This window comes from Dromiciops gliroides, chromosome 2, assembly GCF_019393635.1.
Source record: "Dromiciops gliroides isolate mDroGli1 chromosome 2, mDroGli1.pri, whole genome shotgun sequence".
Classification (NCBI taxonomy): Eukaryota; Metazoa; Chordata; class Mammalia; order Microbiotheria; family Microbiotheriidae; genus Dromiciops; species Dromiciops gliroides.
Genome location: NC_057862.1, coordinates 479231057 through 479250292, shown reverse-complemented (window position 1 = coordinate 479250292; position 19236 = coordinate 479231057). Strand labels below are relative to the sequence as shown.

Here is a 19236-nt window from a genome sequence, read left to right as displayed (position 1 = left end):
AGGGCTCTTGCCTTCAAAAATTCTACATTGAAGGGAATGAAGAACCACAGTTATCATATCTCATTACACTGTAACTCACATTGTTCATTCCAAGCAGGCTGACTATCTCTCTTATCAGCACCTTCTTGATCTTTACTTTGCTACTTTTGAGCCTTTTCCTAAACTATATCACAAATGCAAAACAATCAGGAGATTGTTTATCCAAGAGACAGTATCTCTACTCCCTTCTTTAAATCACATCCTAAGGTCTATCTTTCTGAAAAACACTAACAATAACTCAGATAACTGCCTGGCCTATCAATTCTTTAAATGAACTTCTATAATTATTATGTATACTGTTTATTACTTTTGTCTGCCTGTAATGAACCACCTTACTCTAAACTCTATTAGGTCAGAGATTATATCTGTTCAGTGATATGTAGCCCAAACACATTTCAATAATTAACAATTCAATTCAATAAACATTTATTAATATCCTACCATGTGCCAAGCATTGTGGTAGGCACTGGGATACAGTCACCAAGAATAAAATAATCCTTAATGCACGAGATGTTCATGTTCAAATATGGTACATTCAAGTATGGAAGGATAGGACAAGCATGATAATCTTGTAAAGGAGATTTGGGAGTCCCCATATGGAGTGGGGGCAGAAACTAAAGAGAACCAGAGGAGAGAATTATTAAAACCTAATGAAGAGGGGCAGCTAGGTGGTGCAGTGGATAAAGCACCAGCATTGGATTCAGGAGGACCTGAGTTCAAATCCAGACTGAGCCAATTGACACTAGCTGTGTGACCTACGGCAAATCACTTAATCCTCACTGTCCCACTAAATAAAGAAAGAAAGAAAGAAAGAAAGAAAGAAAGAAAGAAAGAAAGAAAGAAAGAAAGAAAGAAAGAAAGAAAGAAAGAAAGAAAGAAAGAAAGAAAGAAGAAAGGATGGTCAACAATGTTGAATGCTACAGAGAAGTCAAAATATATCAGGACTGAAAATTAATCGATTATTGATAACCTTGAGAAAAGAATTTCAGTAGAGTGATAATATTGGATTACAAAAACTGGGAGAGAGATGTCAAAATGGAGACACTGACAATAGATAGATTTTTGGGGGGGAGTTTAGCTGTGAAAAGGAGAAGAGATTTGGGATGTTAGGTTAAGGAAACGTTAGGATTAAGTGAAAGAGTTTTGTTTTGTTTCTATCAGACCTGTGATTTCTTCAGTGGAGTTCCAGAGTTCCTGGTGAGGAACTTCCTCCATCAATATGGAGTTTCTAATTTTAGAGAGTTGCCGAAGGACACAAGAGAGGCTAAATGATCTGATCAGGGTTTCAAAGCCTGCATGTGTCAAGGATAGATCTTGAAGCCAGATCATCCTAATTCCAAGGACAGCTCTCTTTCCAGCTACACTACACTGCCTCTCAAAGCAGTGATAGGTGAGATCTAGTCACATCTGTGAAAGAGTGAGGAAGGAATCAGGAGATAGGGACAAAAGTTGAAATTGAAATTAAAAAATTAGGGAAAGGGATGAATATGCTCTCAGGAGAGACAGGAGATGGAAGCAAGGGCAGAGGCATAGGAACTGGCCTCTGAAAGGAGAAGAGCCCTGTCCTCATCCAAGGCTAGAGCAAAAGAAGAGAGTATTTAACTCATCACCCCATAAATACTTTTTACCTTACTGAAGGAGTAAAAGGATTTTTTTTTTCATTTTTTGTTTGTGTGCGTGTGTGTTTTGCAGAGCAATGAGGGTTAAGTGACTTGCCCAGGTCACACAGCTAGTAAGTGTCAAGCGTCTGAAGCCAGATTTATCCACTGCTCCACCTAGCTGCCCCCTATTTTCTTTTAATGAAATAAAATCTCAGAGCCTCAGCTAATGCACCATTTATTCAGACAATATTCAATACAGGTGTTTTTCATTTCATGTTACTGGGAAAAAAAAGTGTGTAAATCAAATTAATTTGAAATGCACAAGGGGTTCTTGCAATCAGAAAGAATCCAGCAATAAAGCTTTTTTTTGGTAATGAAATCATAAATTAACCTCTTTTCAAGTGACTGTTCTTAAAATATAGCAATCATTTTCCTCATTTGTAAAAAAGGAAGTCAGAACAAATGATCTATCTCTAAGGACCTTAGGAGCATTGCCTTTCTGAGTCCATGATAGTGTAAAACAAAATTCACAACAAAATAATAAAAACAGTACTTTGGCATTTGGTGTAGAAGATCTGATTTAAAGATAACAAATTAAATATCTGCTGAAGTATCTGAAATTGTTTAAGTATGTTGTGTTTTCTTCAAACTGCTTTCAATCAATGAGCATTTATTAAGTGCCAACTATATTATGTGTCAAACACTATACTAAGTACTAGGGATGCAAAGACAAGATGCAAAATAAAAAACAAACAAACAAACACACACACAGGCAGAGTAAAACCTGCCCTCAGGGAAGACAACTGCATGGTTGCATGTGTGTTTATAATTATGTTCATACATAACATATACAAAGTAGATACAAAGTAATAGAGGTAGAGTTAGGGGGGAAAAAAAAACCTAAAAACTAGGAATACAGAGAAAAACCTACTGTAGAAAGTGGTGCTTGAGCTGGAAACCAGGAATTATAAAGAGAAATAAATGTATTCCAAGCATAGGGAACAGCCAGTAGAAAAGCTAGGGGATAAAATGTTGTATATAAGGTACAGTGAGGTCAATTTGGTTAGACTGTAGTTTGTGGAGAAACCTGAGTTCACATCCTTCCTCTAATAACCACTTTGTGCCTATAAACAAATTAACCTCTCTAAGCCTCAGTTTCCTCATTGGTAAAATGGGGAAAATAATACTTTACAGCAACGTGGTAAAAATCAAAGAAGGTAATGTAACATAAATCATTTTGTAAATCTTAATAGATTAGCATAGCGTCAGCAACTGGTGTCTCTGGACTGGTGATTTCACTGCAGAAAGTTTAGAAATACTTGTCTGCTCTAAGGGGCACACCAACCCTTATTGCTAACTACCTGCCATTTTCTCATTTCCTTATTAATTCTCTACCTGGATTCTAGACTAATAAAGGATTGTGTTCTGATATTTTATCACAAATAAGTAATTGTAACCCTTGTTATAGTTTATAATATATAATCATTATATAGAAATTATACCTTTTATTTATTAATATTTAATTAATTATGACCCGAGTCCACACTGCAGGTTATAAAAACTGAAGAAAAAAAAAACCTCTTCTCCCACAAATTTTTCTTTTAAAAAAATCAATTTTCATACATTTGGAAAAATATCAATGTTATATGTTATATAATTTATTTAAAACAGGTAACTCAAAAATATTTTAAAGTATTTCAACAATGTATATCAACTGTGAGAAAACTATCACTCCTAACCAATTCCTAACCAGACAGTGAAACCAAAATTCAAGAATTCATCTTTCTTGGGGCTTCTTTTAAAGTTTCTTCTCAAGTTCTCTTCCTCCAAAATAAGTTATACTCAGCTCTCAAAACATCTCTTCATAGTCTTTATCCTTAACAGTTAACTCAGTCTTTTCACTAAGGAAGTTCTCATAGCCCTATATGCTTCACATAGTTTCTCTCCATCCATGACAGTTAACTTTCTCCAGAATGGCAATTAAATTGACCCCAAGATGTTATTCCCTTTTTATAAAAGCATAGTCCCTGTGAGAAGGGCTATATAAGCTATGGTTGTATCAATAATGTGGTGAATGTCTGGTGTAGAATTTCCCTCTATTGATAGTGATAGCCAACACATCCAATACTTATATTCTTAGGAAACTTCCTGCATTGATAGGTTTATATCCCAAATACATCACCAAAAAAGAGAAAAAGACCTATTTATAAAAAAATATTTATAGCAGCTCTTTTGGTGGTGGCTAAGAATTTGAAATCAAAGGCGTGCCCATCAACTGGGGAATGGCTAAACAAACTGTGGTATATGATGGTGACGGAATATTATTGTGCTATGAGGAATAACAAGTAGGATGATTTCAGAAAGACCTAGAAAGACTTGTATAAACTGATGTATAATGAAGTGAGCAGAACCAAAAGAACATTGTGCACAGAGACAGCAGTATTGTTTGATGAAGAACTGTGAATGACTTAACTATTTTCAACAATACAATGATCCAAGACAGTCCCAAAGGACTATTGTTGAAACACACTAACCACCTCCAAAGAAAGAACTGATATTGATGGAACGCAGACTGAAGCTTGCTATTATTCACTTTCTTTCTTTCTTTTTTTTTCTTTTATTCAAGTTTTCTTAAAGAAAATTACTAATATGGTAATGTTTTACATAATCGTACATGTATAACCCCTATCTGATTGCTCACTGACTCAGGGAGAGGGGAGGAAGAAGAGATTGAAAAATGGAACTCAAAACTATAAATAAAAATGTTTATTACTTTATAAGAAGAAAAAAAAGAAAACTTCTTGGAACACTGAGATGGTAAGTCAGGTTCACAAAGCTAGCAAAAGCCAGAGATGACTTGAACCCAAGAACTGATGATATATCAAGGCTTAGTCCTTTGTCCACTACCCCATACTACTCTCAGATATTATTTATATAAAACACAAAATATGGAGTAATGTTTACATTAAAAAGGACTCTATTTAACAACATAATTATTCATCAGAAAGTTCCAATATGTAGTAAATTCCTCTATTGTCTTTAAAATATGACTATGTTAAAAAAATCTGACTCTATACTCAGCCTTTCAAAAGCACATCAATTTCATAGAAGGACTTAGGAGAACAACTCAGAGACCTAGCAAGAATGGTAAAACATTGAATTCTGACAAGAAAGCACTATGTCAGTACCAAATAACTACTGTCATCTCTTTTTTATTAAACATGATTTCATTTCACTTTCTTTTTACAACAAAACTTACAGAACAATAATGAAACTATAAAGAACACTCTAAAACCCAAGAAATAAATTTTGCGTTTGTTGAGATAAATGACCCAAATTATAAAAGCTCAATAATATCAGAGAATTGGAAGAATGTTTAAAATCTCCATGTTTATGTGTAATAAATCATTCCTTTGAAAAGATAATTGCAGCATTGCTAGAAGAAAAATACCCTAGCTTCACAGCAATTACCCTAAAGTTGCTCAAATTAACTCACACAGATGGCTCTGTTATGGTGCATATATTATTTTAAAAAGTGTTTCAGGATATTAGTTCACTTAGCTCAAAGGAAATAATCATATTTCAGTTATTAATCACTCTAAAGTTAAATATGTTTTATAAAATGATCAAACTCTTGACCACAGGGAAAACAAAACATTAATTAGATATTTAATACAATCACTCCACTTTAGGAGACTGAAGTTAAAAAAAAAGACTGCAGTTCTCCAAGAAAACTGGCTATGTATATGCATGTGTGTGCATTTGTGCACATGTGTATACATATGTGCTTACATATGTACACATGTATATTCACACATATATAAATTCTGTTTAACTTGACTAATATGACAAAGTGAATAATTCTAAAACCTTTTGTTCAATGGCCATCTCCACAGATTATGTTGAATGAAATCATATTATTTTTATGAGTTGGTATTTTCAATAGTGTAACTTAGCAGTGCCTTCTTGGAGGCATCATGAACCAGAATTTTCTGTGATTGTCTTTGCTCCAAAGTACATGCCAAAAAGTAGAGCACTACTTTTCAAATATTCTTGGTAGTTTAACTTTAGCCAGGATTGAGTGTTACTTACCATCAGCAAAACTTCTGGAGATAGAACCATTTGACAAGCTACCTACAAATTAAACTGACTCAAGATTACTTGGCCCTGGTAATAGAGTGAGATGGAGTATACGCAACTCCTCAGGTCATTCAGGTAAAGAGACCATTTTTACTTTGGTTATTTGGATAACTATTTGCATTCCTTCATTTTACTTAGTCAAAGGGGGCTGAACAATTTATTACCAATAATTTTCACTTTAATTTCTTAACCAAATTAGTAAATACCTAAGTTTTTTGATGAATATGAGCTGTAAGACTTTTTGCCTACTTCAGCAAAAATCTCATTATCGCGAGACTGCTTCAACTTTTATACTAAATACCTCCTCAGTACCCTCAGTTGCCCTTCCCTTTATGACTGAAGGGCAGGTCAGAATGGTTATACAGGGCTTTCAGAGCTAAACAAATCATCTTAAGATTATTTATTATTTCAGCTTTTCTCTATCATTGGTCAATCCTATTAGTGGAGATAAGCAAGATCTGACATATATATATATACATACATACATACATAAATATATATATATACACATACATAAATATGTAAAAATAAAACTTTCATATATATCATTTAAAGTAAGAACTTAATAGGATCACCCCTTTCTTCCTATACCTAATACATATCAAATCAAGTATGCAAAGCCTCAATATCATTTGCAGTTATGAGAAATTAATAAAAATCTAAGGTTCCAATATAACTTACTGTAGACCCTCTGTGGCTCTTAAAACTGCTGGTTAACAAGTATATTGTCAGAGTTCATCATACCATTATCCCTGGGCTTTGGTACATTGTAAAGAGAGACCTGTCATACCCTTTCAGCCTCAGGAGGCTTGTATTCTACCCTGAGTAACTACTCCAAACTGACTCAGGCAACCTGGAGTTCATCATCAGAAAGGGGAACTGTGAAGTCGTCTGTCCTGCAAAAGCCACAGAGTTATCAGGAGTCTATATTTAGGGTGCCTGAGACCATATTGTGGCAGCTGGCTATTCCTATCATAGAGTACTCACCCCACGGGGCAGCTAGAAAGCCCAGTGGATAAAGTACCAGCCCTGGATTCAGAAGGACCTGAGTTCTAATCCAGCCTCAGACACTAGACACTTAACTGGCTGGTGACCCTGGGAAAGTCACTTAACCCTCATTGCCCCACAAAAAAAAAAGTCATACAGTAGTCACCCTGAACTTTCCATGACCCTATTTCTCAGTTATGCAAACATACATCTACTTACCTTTTGCACAGCCATGTATTGACAGGCAAGAACCACCTAACCCCTAACACCATGTTTTGAGTAATGTGTTTTGTTTTGTTTTGTTTTAAAAAAGGGATGTTGTTCCTAGCATTACAACCCCAAGAGGGGGTCATGGCAAATCTACATTGTCCCCTGATCCAGAGGTGATAAGAAAAATCATAATGATGATTGCTGACATTTATATAGGGCTTCACCATGTTAGTAGTTTCTGGGACAGCAGTTGGAAAGGTAAGTCATGAACCTTTTTGAACCTTAGTTTCTTTATTTACAAAATGAGAGTGGGAGGGAAGTATAAGAAGACCTTTGAGTTCCTTCTAGTTCTAAGTGTATAAGATTTTATTCAGAATAACTTGGAGAAAGGTACTCATAGTCATATTTTTTCTAAATAGCTATGATCTCACTTAGCTCCTCTACCAGTGCAGATAGGGCAGCTAGGTGGCACAGTGGATAGAGTGCTAGGCCTAGAATAAGAAGATTCACCTTCTTCCTGAGTTCAAATCTGGCCTCAGACACTTACTTGCTATGTGACCCCTGGGCCAGTCACTTAATCCCAACAAAGATAATTCTTACACTGTCACAGACCTTATTGTTTTCCTAGTCAAATGGTAATGGCAAGATGGAAGAGGAGGAGAGAATAAGGGGGTAAAGAAGGGGAGAGGTGACAGGGGATAGGAAAGGAAAGGGAAATTAGGGTTAGGGTACAGAGAGGAGAGGAGGAGAAGAGGGGGAAGGGAGGGGAGAGGGAGGAGAGAGAATTTAGGGTTAGGGTTTGAAAAAAGGGGAAATAATTTAGGGTTAGGATTAGGAAAAGAAGGGAGAACAGGGAGAGGACATAAGAATGAAGAAAGGGGAAAATGAAAAGAGAGGGGGATAGAGAGGAGGTAAGGGAGGATAAAGGAACAAAGGGAAGAAGGGGGGAAAAGGAGAAGAGGGGGAGCATTCAGGGAGAAGGAAGAGGGGAAAAGAGAGAGAAAGGGAGGGGTTGTAGAGGGGAAGGAAAAGGGAAGAAATAGAAGAAGAGAGAGAAGAGAAAGAAAGGAAGAAAGGGAGATCACTGAAAATGCATTGTCAGGACAGCTAGGTGGCAAAGTGGATAAAGTACTGGCCTTAGATTCATGAGGACCTGAGTTAAAATCCAGCCTCAAACATTTGACCCTCATTGCCCCACAAAACAAAAACAAAGAAGGAAAAAAAAACAGAAAATGCATTGTCACTAATAGTGTAGTAGATGTGTCCTACGATTTCTGGGTTCTAATATGGCACAATGCACCAATTATTATTTAGTTCATCAGATGTTTATTCACATCAAATTTTACCTTGGCAAAAGGTGGCGTTAATTCTCTTGTAACCTTGAGGACATTCCATCACTTGACTATAGCCGTGGTAAACTAAAAAGAGGGAAAAATAATTGGATATCTGTTAACATTTTGTAATGTTTTTATAAAAATTTAGTTGGCATTTCATTTATTTTATTAATAAAAACAGACATTTATATAGTAGCACTTTAAAGTTTATAAAGTATTTTACATACTTTACCTTATCTGATCCTCATTGAAGTGCTCTATCAGGTAAACATATAGATATCCCACCCTTTCACCCACAAGAAACCAAAGTTTGGGTCTCAGCCTCCTATGGGCCCAGCTAACAGGGAGCCCAATGCCCAGGGCCAGACTCCAAAATCCACGTTGCTTCCCCTTCCATGCTGCCTGCTCCTTTCAAAAAGTGCTCTTGATCCCAAATGATCACATTTAAGAATAGGAGATATTTAAATGCCTCCTTATTCTGAGTATTAAAGGTAAGCCACAGTGGTGCAGCAGCCAGCTCTGCACACCTGGGCTCCAGGGCTGAGCCTATCACATGCTGGCAGGGTAGCCTAGGTAAAGTGCTTAAGCCCTCAATGAAGCAGGAAACTCTCCAAGAAACTAAGATGCAAAGCATCTCTTTCTCAGTTGGAAGGCCTGGGAGGAAGGAAGTCCCACTCCCAGAATTCCCTAAACCAGTTAAATCCCTGGTTCAGGCCCCCCCCCCCAAAAAAAGACTTTGGTACAAGGGCAAATATACACACACACAATACCTATACAATACCTACACAATACCTACAAGTACATGTACATGTATACATACATATATGCATATGCATTCAATATACCTATATATATATAGATAGTTTATATATACATATGTGTGGATAGATAGATAGACAGACATATATATATCCCCCCAAGGGTATTGATTATATTAATTCAAGTTTAATTGCATTCAAAATTTGGGAGATGATGCTTAAATGTTTGCATAATTTATCCTAACATGGGGCAGCTAGGTGGCGCAGTGAATAGAGCACCGGCCCTGAATTTAGGAGGACCTGAGTTCAAATCCGGCCTCAGACACTACACTTACTAGCTGTGTGACTCTGGGCAAGTTACTTAACCCTAATTGCCTTACCAAAAACCCCCAAACAAACGAACAAAAAAATCCAATTTCTCCTAATATGTCTTTCACCTTCATTTTGGTGTGTGTGACTATATGGGTTTTTTTTTTCCATATTGCACAAGAGACATATTGCTAAGAAGTTTGAGTGAATTGATTTTATTTTTATAGCCTAGGATTCATTTTTCTGTCAAGGAAAAAAAGTTTTCTGATAATTGAAAAATTCTTCCTTCCACCCCAAACTTATTTGAATGATAAAATATGAATTTTCATACACTATAAGATCTCAGTCCTCCAGCTCCTGGAAAATCAAATCCTCCAGTAAACAAAATATATTTTCAAACAGAGAAAGAAGTTGGGAGGCACCTATACAGTTAAAATGTTTTCTGTAATTGGTAGGCTTGTGGATCATCACACTCATACATACTGTGCTAAAAGTCAATTCCAAAAAGGATTGCAGAAGAGAAGGATAAAAAAGGGAAATGGGTAGTATCTATAAGAAGGAAAGACAGGAGGGCAATACATGAAAAAAAAAAACAAAAAGGAAAGTGACAAAATATGGAAAACAATGACAGAAGAAACAGGCAGAAAAGTAAATCACAGTTAACATGAAAAAACAATTATCCAGGGGGCAGCTAGGTGGCACAGTGGATAAAGCACTGGCCTTGGATTCAGGAGGACCTGAGTTCAAATCCAGCCTCAGACACTTGACACTCAACTAGCTGTGTGACCCTGGGCAAGTCACTTAACCCTCAATGCCCTGCAAAAAAAAATTATCCAGAATATTCTATTTCCATACTATTAGTTAATCAAATTGTAATTTCATAAAGCAAGGTATGCCTGGACTCTTATAACATCATTAGATTCAATCTGGAAAGAACCTGAGAGATTATGTATTAACAAGACCTCTTTGGCTTATGAAACTTATGTGAATACTAGGCTTATTATAAGAGAAATGAAAATGCATGTGAAATCCAGTCATAATCCAGATAGAAGTTTACATATTTATAACAGTAGGACAAAGAGAGGAAGAAGGAAAAGAAATATCCACCTAAAGGGACATGCCATGGGACAGGGAGAGGTACAATAAGGGTAGGAAAAGGACAAAACCCCTCCCAAAGGGGAGGAGCAAGATGATGGCAAAAGCCACATCCTTTTCCCTTGGGAACTGCTAGACCATGAAGATAGGATGGTATGCTTATCTACAAGGATCCCAGCTGCACAGAAGTATTCCAGCCTAGTACAGACTGACTGGTGCCTGTCTTGATTCCCAAGGACACACAGGGGAGTCCAGTTTGGGATATAAACAAAATACAACATCTGGAGAGGGATTGTGGAAGGGTGAGGTGGGATGAAAGTGTTTTATTCTTGACACTTTTGGAGCACAATCTGCATAATCTGGGACCAGTATTTCTGGAAAATATGATGACTCAAAAAGACAAGTTCAGGGGACCCTTTAACATTCTTTAACATTTTAAAGCTGAAAATCCAGACCCAGAGAAGTGAATAGCCAAAAAATAGCAGAGCTATGATTCAAACCCATGACCTCTGACACTGGAGCCAGCATTCTCTCCATTGTTCCACTATATACCTATTCCACTTAATAAGGGGGAAAAATGAGTATTTATTTTCTTGTCCATAATGAACTGGAAAACAACAGAACATAGGCTATATTCAAGGGCAGAGCCAAGATAGCAGAGGAAAGGCAGTGAGCTCTTGAACTCATGACACCATCTCCCCAAAAAACATCCAAATAATGCCATACGACAATGCCAAGAGCAACAAAACCCACAGAAGAATGTGCTGAAATCATCTTCTAACCAAGAATGGCTTGGAAGGTCAGAAGGAGGAAGCTGCTGTGCTGAGACAGGAGTGGAGCCCAACCCCACAGTCACCCTGACACAGATCCAGTCCCAGGAAGGTGTCACCAGAGAAGGAGACCCCCAGAGCCTCTGAATCAGCTGAAATACTAGTGTCATCTGGAACTAAGCTCACAGTCTGGTGAGAGGGCTGAGCCCTTAGCAGGGGGGAGACTACAAGGGTCTATGCTGGTGTTGAGGCAGAACTTGGGTTTTTCATCCCTGCTGGGAACCAGGAGGCAGGCTTGAGTAGCAGTGGCCCAGGTGGGGGAGAGGCACAGGCTTGTCAGAGCTGACAACCATAACACACAAAGCTGGTTGATTAACAAGTTGGTCTGGGGTCATCTACAGACCAGGGGACAGGCAAGGTGACTGAAGAACCTGAGCCTCCTTAAATCATACCACCTGGGACTTCTGAAGCTTGGGATACTGCAGCCTGGAAACAGTGCCCCACTTTAAGGACCTAAAAGTCAAGTAAAAGAAAGGCAAGATGAGCAGACAGAGAAAGGTGAGGACCATACAAAGTTTCTTCAGTGACAAGGAAGATCGAGGTGCACCTTCAGAGGAAGATGCCAATGTCAGGGCCCCTATATCTAAAGCTTCCAAGAAAAATATTAATTGGTCTCAGGTCATAGAGGCACTCAAAAAGGACTTTGAAGATAAAGTCAGAGAGGTAGAGGAAAAAATAGAAAGAGAAATGAGGATGATGCAGGAAAGACATGAGAAAAAAGTCAACAACTTGAAAAGTCAAATTGGCAAAATTGAAAAGGAGGTACAAAAGCTCTCTGATGAAAATAATTGCCTAAGAATGAGGATTAAACAAATGGAAGCCAGTGACTTTATGAGAAACCAAGACACAATAAAGCAAATCCACATGAATAAAAAAAATAGAGGGCAATGTGAAATATCTTCTGGGAAAAACTGCTGACCTGGAAAATAGGTCCAGGAGAGATCATTTGAAAATTATTGGTCTACCTGAAAACCATGATCAAGGAAAGAGTTTAGAAATCATCTTCCAAGATATTCTCAGGGAAAATTGCCCTGAAATTCTAGAAGAAGAAGCTGAAATAGAAATTGAAAGAATCCACCTATCACCTCCAGAAAAAGATCCCAAAAAGAAAACTCCTAGGAATATTATAGCCAAATTCCAGAGCTCTCAGGTCAAGGAGAAAATATTGTAAGCTGCCAAAAAGAAAGAATTTAAGTACTGGGAAACAACTTCTTGAAGACCAGTAGAGCCTGGTAGGGTCGAGGGAAGGGTGGCTCTGGAAGAGAAGGGGAAGAGATTTTTACTTTATTCACCCACAGAGCACACATAAACTACTTCTTCTCAGTTGGGGTAGGAGTGATTACCCCTTGTAACCTTTCTTTTTAGGAGCAGATATGTGGTTCAATGAATCTGGCCTCAGACACTTGCTAGCTTTGCGATCCTGGGCAACTCAGTCTTGTTGGCCTCAGCTTCCTCATCTGTAAAATGAACTAGTTAAGGAAATGGCAAACCACTCCAGTATCTTTGCCAAGAAAACACTAAACAGGGTCACGAAGAGTTGGTCATGACTGAAAAACAACTGAACAACTATTGTTTCTCTTAATGTCCTTTCCCCACCTACCCCCATCATCCTTCTAGAAGAGCAAAGTGGCAGATGAAACCAGGAGACAAAAATGGACATTGGTGAAAAATCAATAATCGTCAATGCTAGTGGAGTTTCATCAGTCCTGACTATCATTAGAATGTAAGTTCCTTGAGGGAAGGTGCTATTTTTCATATTCGACTTTGTGCTGTGTCCTACATGCTTTACAAACTTAACAAATGCTTGATTGATTGATCCTGAGTTGGTTAGGGCTTTTAGAAATTCTCACTAGTCCAGGCAAAAAAAAGGACTTTTTTCCTTTACATATTTACATACTCTGCATATTTCCCTACTTCCAATGTTTCTTCCATGATTTCTTAGTTTTCTACCTAGCAAAGTGGCTAAAGCCCTCATTCAGAACCTTTTCAAATATTTTAAAGAATTAATACCATCTTAAATTTTCTCAAAAGAAAAAAAATCAATGTATACGAGTAGCACAGGGTCTTTCTCAGTGTACCCCAACAGAATTTTCAAAAGCTATCTAAAGAAACTCAAATTGCTGATCGTTTAAAAAAGACCATCTAGTCCAACCTCCTAATTTTACAGATGAGCAAAATGAGTCCCAGAGAGAGGAAGTGACTCGTCCAGAGTTAAACAATGAGTACAAGAACTGGGCCCAGAACTGTAGTCTCTTGTCTCTTGGCCAAGGTTCTTTTCTCTAACCACACTGCCTCATAAGAAAATCACGAAGCACTGACCCATGGAGGATTAAGCCAAAGTAAGTCTGCTCTCTTTCGAAATGCATATGATTTAGAGAGTAATACCAACCCAGGAAAGATTTCAAAATGACACAAGAAGAATGTGACCCTAAATGTGTTTCTCGGGAATGAATCACCCAAAACACACCAAGTACAGTATAAATGTCAACTTGTTAATAAGGTCACTGCATTCCTAATCCACACTGTCAGTTCTCAGGATAGGTCAAATGAACTTTTTTTAAAATGTGAAATGAACCAACATTTGAACTCATTTAGTTAAAAAGGACAGCAAGAATCATAGAGTTGGAATGGACCTTACTGCAAACCATACCTGAAAGAGAAATCCCTCTATGGCACCCCCTGAGAAGTGGCCATCTGGCCTTTGCTTGAAAAGTTTCTAGTTCCTCCCAAAGCAATCCCTTCTGACTCCCATTTTAAACAAGTGTTTTGTTTTGTTTTTTCCTGACATGAAGTTAAAATTTGCCTCTTTGGAAACTTCCACCCATTACCCCTGTTTATCTTCTAGAGACAAACAAACCCGGCCTAATCCATCTTCTCCGTGAAATACTTGAAAGCAGCTGTCCAGTCCACCTCTGAACCTTCTCTACCCTGAACTAAAAAATAGTTTCTTAGCAGCTTTGGATATTCTTTTCTGTTCAAATCCAACGTAGAGGTCATAAGACACAGATATTATCAAAGTTATATGAAATAGCTCTGTTAGTACCAATGAGTTATTATGCATCAGGGTTAGATGAAAAGAACATATGATTAGGAGTCAAGAGATAAGGGTACTGACCTGAGCACTGAATGAAGGAAGCATTTATGAACTGCTCACTATGTATAAAGCACAGTACTGGGGCAGCTAGGTGGCGCAGTGGATAAAGCACCGTCCCTGGATTCAGGAGGACCTGAGTTCAAATCCAGCCTCAGACACTTAACAATTACTAGCTGTGTGACCTTGGGCAAGTCGCTTAACCCCAATTGCCTCACCAAAAATAAAAAAATATAAAGCACAGTACTAGGCCTTGAGGATACAAAAAGAAAGGAAAGCAGTCCTGGCTCTCAAGGAGCTCATATTCTAAATGAAAGAGACAACATATATGGGAAATTTTGGCTACAAGTAAAATGGAAAGGTCTAGTGATCCTTACAGTGCAGCAATAAAGAAGAGCTAACTCTATCTGGATAAACTAAGGAAATTATTTACCTCTCCAAGTCAAACTTTCTCCATCTACCAAAAAAAAAAAAAAAAAAGGAGCTGAACTATATGATATTATCTTTGAGATGACTCAGCTATGAAACCACATATTCCGGACATGAGTAACAAGGGACTAGAACTTGAAGGGAGTGAAGCAGGCAAGGAGCTGGAAAGATTCCCTCTCAGACATCACTTCCATCACACTTCTGCACTCTCAGATTTGAAAGAGGACCAAAAAAAAGGAAAAGAAGAGAACTGGGGAAAAGAGAATTGGAAAGGTACTCTAAAAGCACATGCTCAGTTCAGAATTAAAGCCACTAAAACAGGAATACTTTGCCTCATGTTCATGAACTTATTTTAAATATTTGCTATAACTGTTTTTCAATAAGATTGACTTCCTGTGTAAATCTATATATTTTATTTTAGGTACTTAGAAAAATTATTCTGGGAAGCAGTCGGGAGGTTTCACCAGAATGCCAAAGGAATCTACAACATACACACAAAGTTAAAGCTACAAAGCACTAAAAAAAATAATAATAAATTTTAAAATAAGATCTTAGCTTTCATCTACTCCCAGCCACACTGACACATAAAATGCACACATGCAAACAGAACACAAAAACTAGGGCCACATTTACTGTTTTAAGTGAAAAACCTGAAAAATTGTGAAGGATCAGACATGCCTGACATGCTGAGCTAAAGGGATATAAGTAGTTCAGAGTAGATAAGTAAGGAAAAAAGGAAACTGTGGTGACTTTTCATTTCCAATGTATAATACTTTCCTGTAAGATTTAGTGGAGTGATTCTGGGAAGATGGTGGAGCAGTTGCCTTCTACTCCAAACATAGTTCAGAAAATAACAGTAAGAAGGACCTAAGGTCTGGGGCACCATTCCCCATACCTTAGGACTAGAACATGGTTCCAAATAATAAGCTACTAAAAATAAGATAAAACAAAACAAAATAAAAATAAGCAAAGGAGAAAAAACTTGACCCTAGACAGCTATTTGGGAGATAGAGAAGATCAGAGGAAGATAGTGAAGTTAAGCAAGCAACTCCAACTTCAAAGCAAAACATCAAATAGTCACAAGACCAAAAAGAGTTCTTGGAAGAACTTAAAAAGGACTTCAACAATCAAATAAGAGAGATCAAGGAAAAATTAGGGAAAAAATAAGACCCATCTAAGAATATCAAGAAAATTGTGAAAAGAAAGTCAACCAATTGGAAAAAGAGATTCAAAAACTTAAGGAAGAAAATAACTCCTTGAAAACTAGAATTGGACAAGAGGAAGCTAATAATGTTATATGACACCAAAAATAATAAGACAACATCAAAAGAATGAAAAATAGAAGAGAATGTGAAATATCCCATTGGAAAAACAATTGACTGGAGAATAGATGGAAGAAAGACAATATAAGGATCGTTAGACTTCCTGAAAGTTACAATCAAAAAAGAATCTTGATACAATATTACAAGAAATTCTTAAGGAAAATTGCCCTGAGGTTCTAAAACATGAAGGTAAAGTAGAAATAGATCACTGATCACTACCTGAAAGATTCCAGTAAGAAAACTTATAGGGATATTATAACCAAGTTTCAAAGCTCCAAGTTTAAGGGAAAATATGAAAGGAGAAAATATTATAAGCAGTAGAAAAAAAACCAATTTAAATACTGCAGAGCTCACACAAGACCTAGCAACTTTTACATTAAAAGACTATATGGGGTGCAGTGGATAAAGCACCGGCCCTGGATTCAGGAGGACCTCAGTTCGAATCTGGCCTCAGACACTTAACACTTACTAACTGTATGACCCTGGGCAAGTCACTTAACCCCAATTGCCTCACCCCCCCCAAAAAAAGACTATATGTCTTAGAACATTATATTTCAAACAGCAAAAGAGCTGGGGTTGTGACCAAAAATAACTTACCCAGCAAAGTTGAGTATAATCCTGAACAACAACAATAGAAGATGGACATTTAACAAAATGAAAGACTTTTAGGTATCTGTGACACCCCCCCCCACAAAAACAAAACAAAACAAAACAGAACTCAAAGGAAAATTCAACATATAAGATCCAGGAGAATCATAAGGTAAACATTAAAGACCAAATATAAAAGAATAAATGAGATCAGACTTTTTACTCTTATATGTGAAAATGTTATCTGCACTTTCAAGACTGTCATCGTTATTTGGGTAGTTTGAAAGAAAGATTTGTGCTGAGCTGAATATGATGGGGTGATTCCAAAATATAAAACTGGGTAGGGAAAGGTAAAACAGAGCAATTATTTCATACAAATGAGACCTGACAAGAAGAACTGCTACAGAGGAAACAGATAAGGGTGGAGGCCTGGTAGTATTGAACTCTTACTCTCATCAGAACTGGGTTAAAGAGGGTATAAGATATACATTTAAAACAGTACAAAAGTCTTCTAAATTTATAAAGAAATAAGAGGGTGATGGTACAAGATAAGGGAGAGACTTTTTGAAGGGTGTAAAGATTAAAAATTAGGAGGATGAGAGGCAAGAATAAGGGAGAGACTGTAAGAGGGGAAGGTAGATTAAGGAATAGGAGAGCAAGGTAGTGGTTAGAAGTAAATTAGATGGAGGCAGCTAGGTGGTGCAGTGGATAGAGCGCCGGCCCTAGATTCAGGAGGACCTGAGTTCAAATCTGACCTCAGACACTTGACATTTACTAGCTGTGTGACCCTGGGCAAGTCACTTAACCCCAATTGCCTCACCTTAAAAAAAAAAAAAAAAGAAGTAAATTAGTTGCATGAGAAAGGATAGGATAAATAGGTGAAGGATAAATAATGAGGAAAAGTAGGATGGAGGGAAATACACAACTAGTAATTGTAAGATTGAATGTGAATAGGATGAACTCACCCATAAAATGGAAATAGCAAAACAGATTAAAAATCAGAATCTGTGAATATGTTGTTTATAAGAAACACAATTAAAATGAGAGATATATACAGAGTTAAAATAAATGGCTGGAGTAGAATTTTTTGTGTTTTATCGGATGTAAAAAAAGGCAGGGTAGCAATCATAATCTAAAAGTTAGAGCTAAAATAGATTTAATTAAAAGAGATAAACAGGGAAACTGCACTGTATGTCACTAGTATTCAATATTGTTTAAGAAATATTAGTAATAAGAGAAGAAAAAGAAATTGAAGGAACCAGGATGGGAAATAAGATTTTAAAAACTATCTCTTTTTACAGAAAATATGATATATTTGGAAAATTTTAAAGATTCAACTACAAAGGTAGTTGAAACAATTAATAATTTAATCAAAGTAGTAAGATACAAAATAAACCCACATAAATCATCAGCATTTTTCTATATAACCAACAAAACCCTGTAAAATAACTGCAGACAACATAAAATACCTGGGAGTATATCTGCCAAAGCAAACCCGGAAACTACGTGAACATAATTATAAAACAATCTTTTTACAAATAAAGGCAGATTTAAATAACTGGAGAAATACTAATTATTCATGGGCAGGCAAAGCCAATCTAATAAAAATGACAGTTTTTACCTAATTTATTTACTCAATTTTATCCCATTTAAATTGCCCCCCCAAAATATACTGAGTTGGAAAAACTAACAAAATTCATTTGAAGAACAAAAGGTCAAGAATTTCAGAGAAATGTGTGTATACACACATAAATACACACGTGTACATGCATACACACATACATACATACATATACACATCTGTTAAACCATTTACCAAAACAAGGTCAAATGGATACATGACCTGGATATAAAGGGAGATAACCCAAGAAAATTAGAAGAACATAGAACATTAAAAATTATCAGACTTAAAGATAGGTAAACAATTTATGAAAAAAACAATAGACAGTATTGTGAGATATAAAATTAATAATTTCAATTAACATTAAATAAAAAGGTTTTATGTAAATAAAATCGATGTAGCTAAGATTAGAAGGAAAGCAGAATATTGGGGAAATTTTTAGAGAGAGTCTCTTAGATAAAGGTATTATTTCTCAAATAAAAGAGAATTTTGTCAAATGTATAAGAATATGGGTCATTCCACAACTGATAAATGGTCAAAGGATATGGACAGACAGTTTTTGATGCAGAAATCAAAAGTACATATAGTCGGGGCAGCTAGGTGGTGCAGTGAATAAAGCACTAGCCCTGGATTCAGGAGGACCTGAGTTCAAATCCAGCCTCAGACACTTGACACTTACTAGCTGTGTGACCCTCAGCAAGTCACTTAACCCTCATTGCCACCCCTCCAAAAAAAAATAACTACATATAGTCATAAGACTTTATGAGCATGAAAAATGCTCTAAATCACTATTGATTAGAGAAATGCAAATTAAAATAACTTTGAGATACCATCTTACCCCTATCAGACTGGCTAAAATGATAGAGGTACTTCAACTGGGGA

At 36.7% G+C, this 19236-nt stretch overlaps 1 protein-coding gene across 1 annotated transcript in view; it reads right to left on the bottom strand.

Annotated features, from left to right (window-relative positions):
* LTBP1 (latent transforming growth factor beta binding protein 1) overlaps positions 1 to 19236 on the bottom strand; it is a 481244-nt gene that overhangs the window by 177202 nt on the left and 284806 nt on the right. Inside the window, 1 exon segment of the mRNA XM_043987916.1 lies at positions 8324 to 8395. Coding sequence (XP_043843851.1) covers positions 8324 to 8395 — 72 coding nt within the window.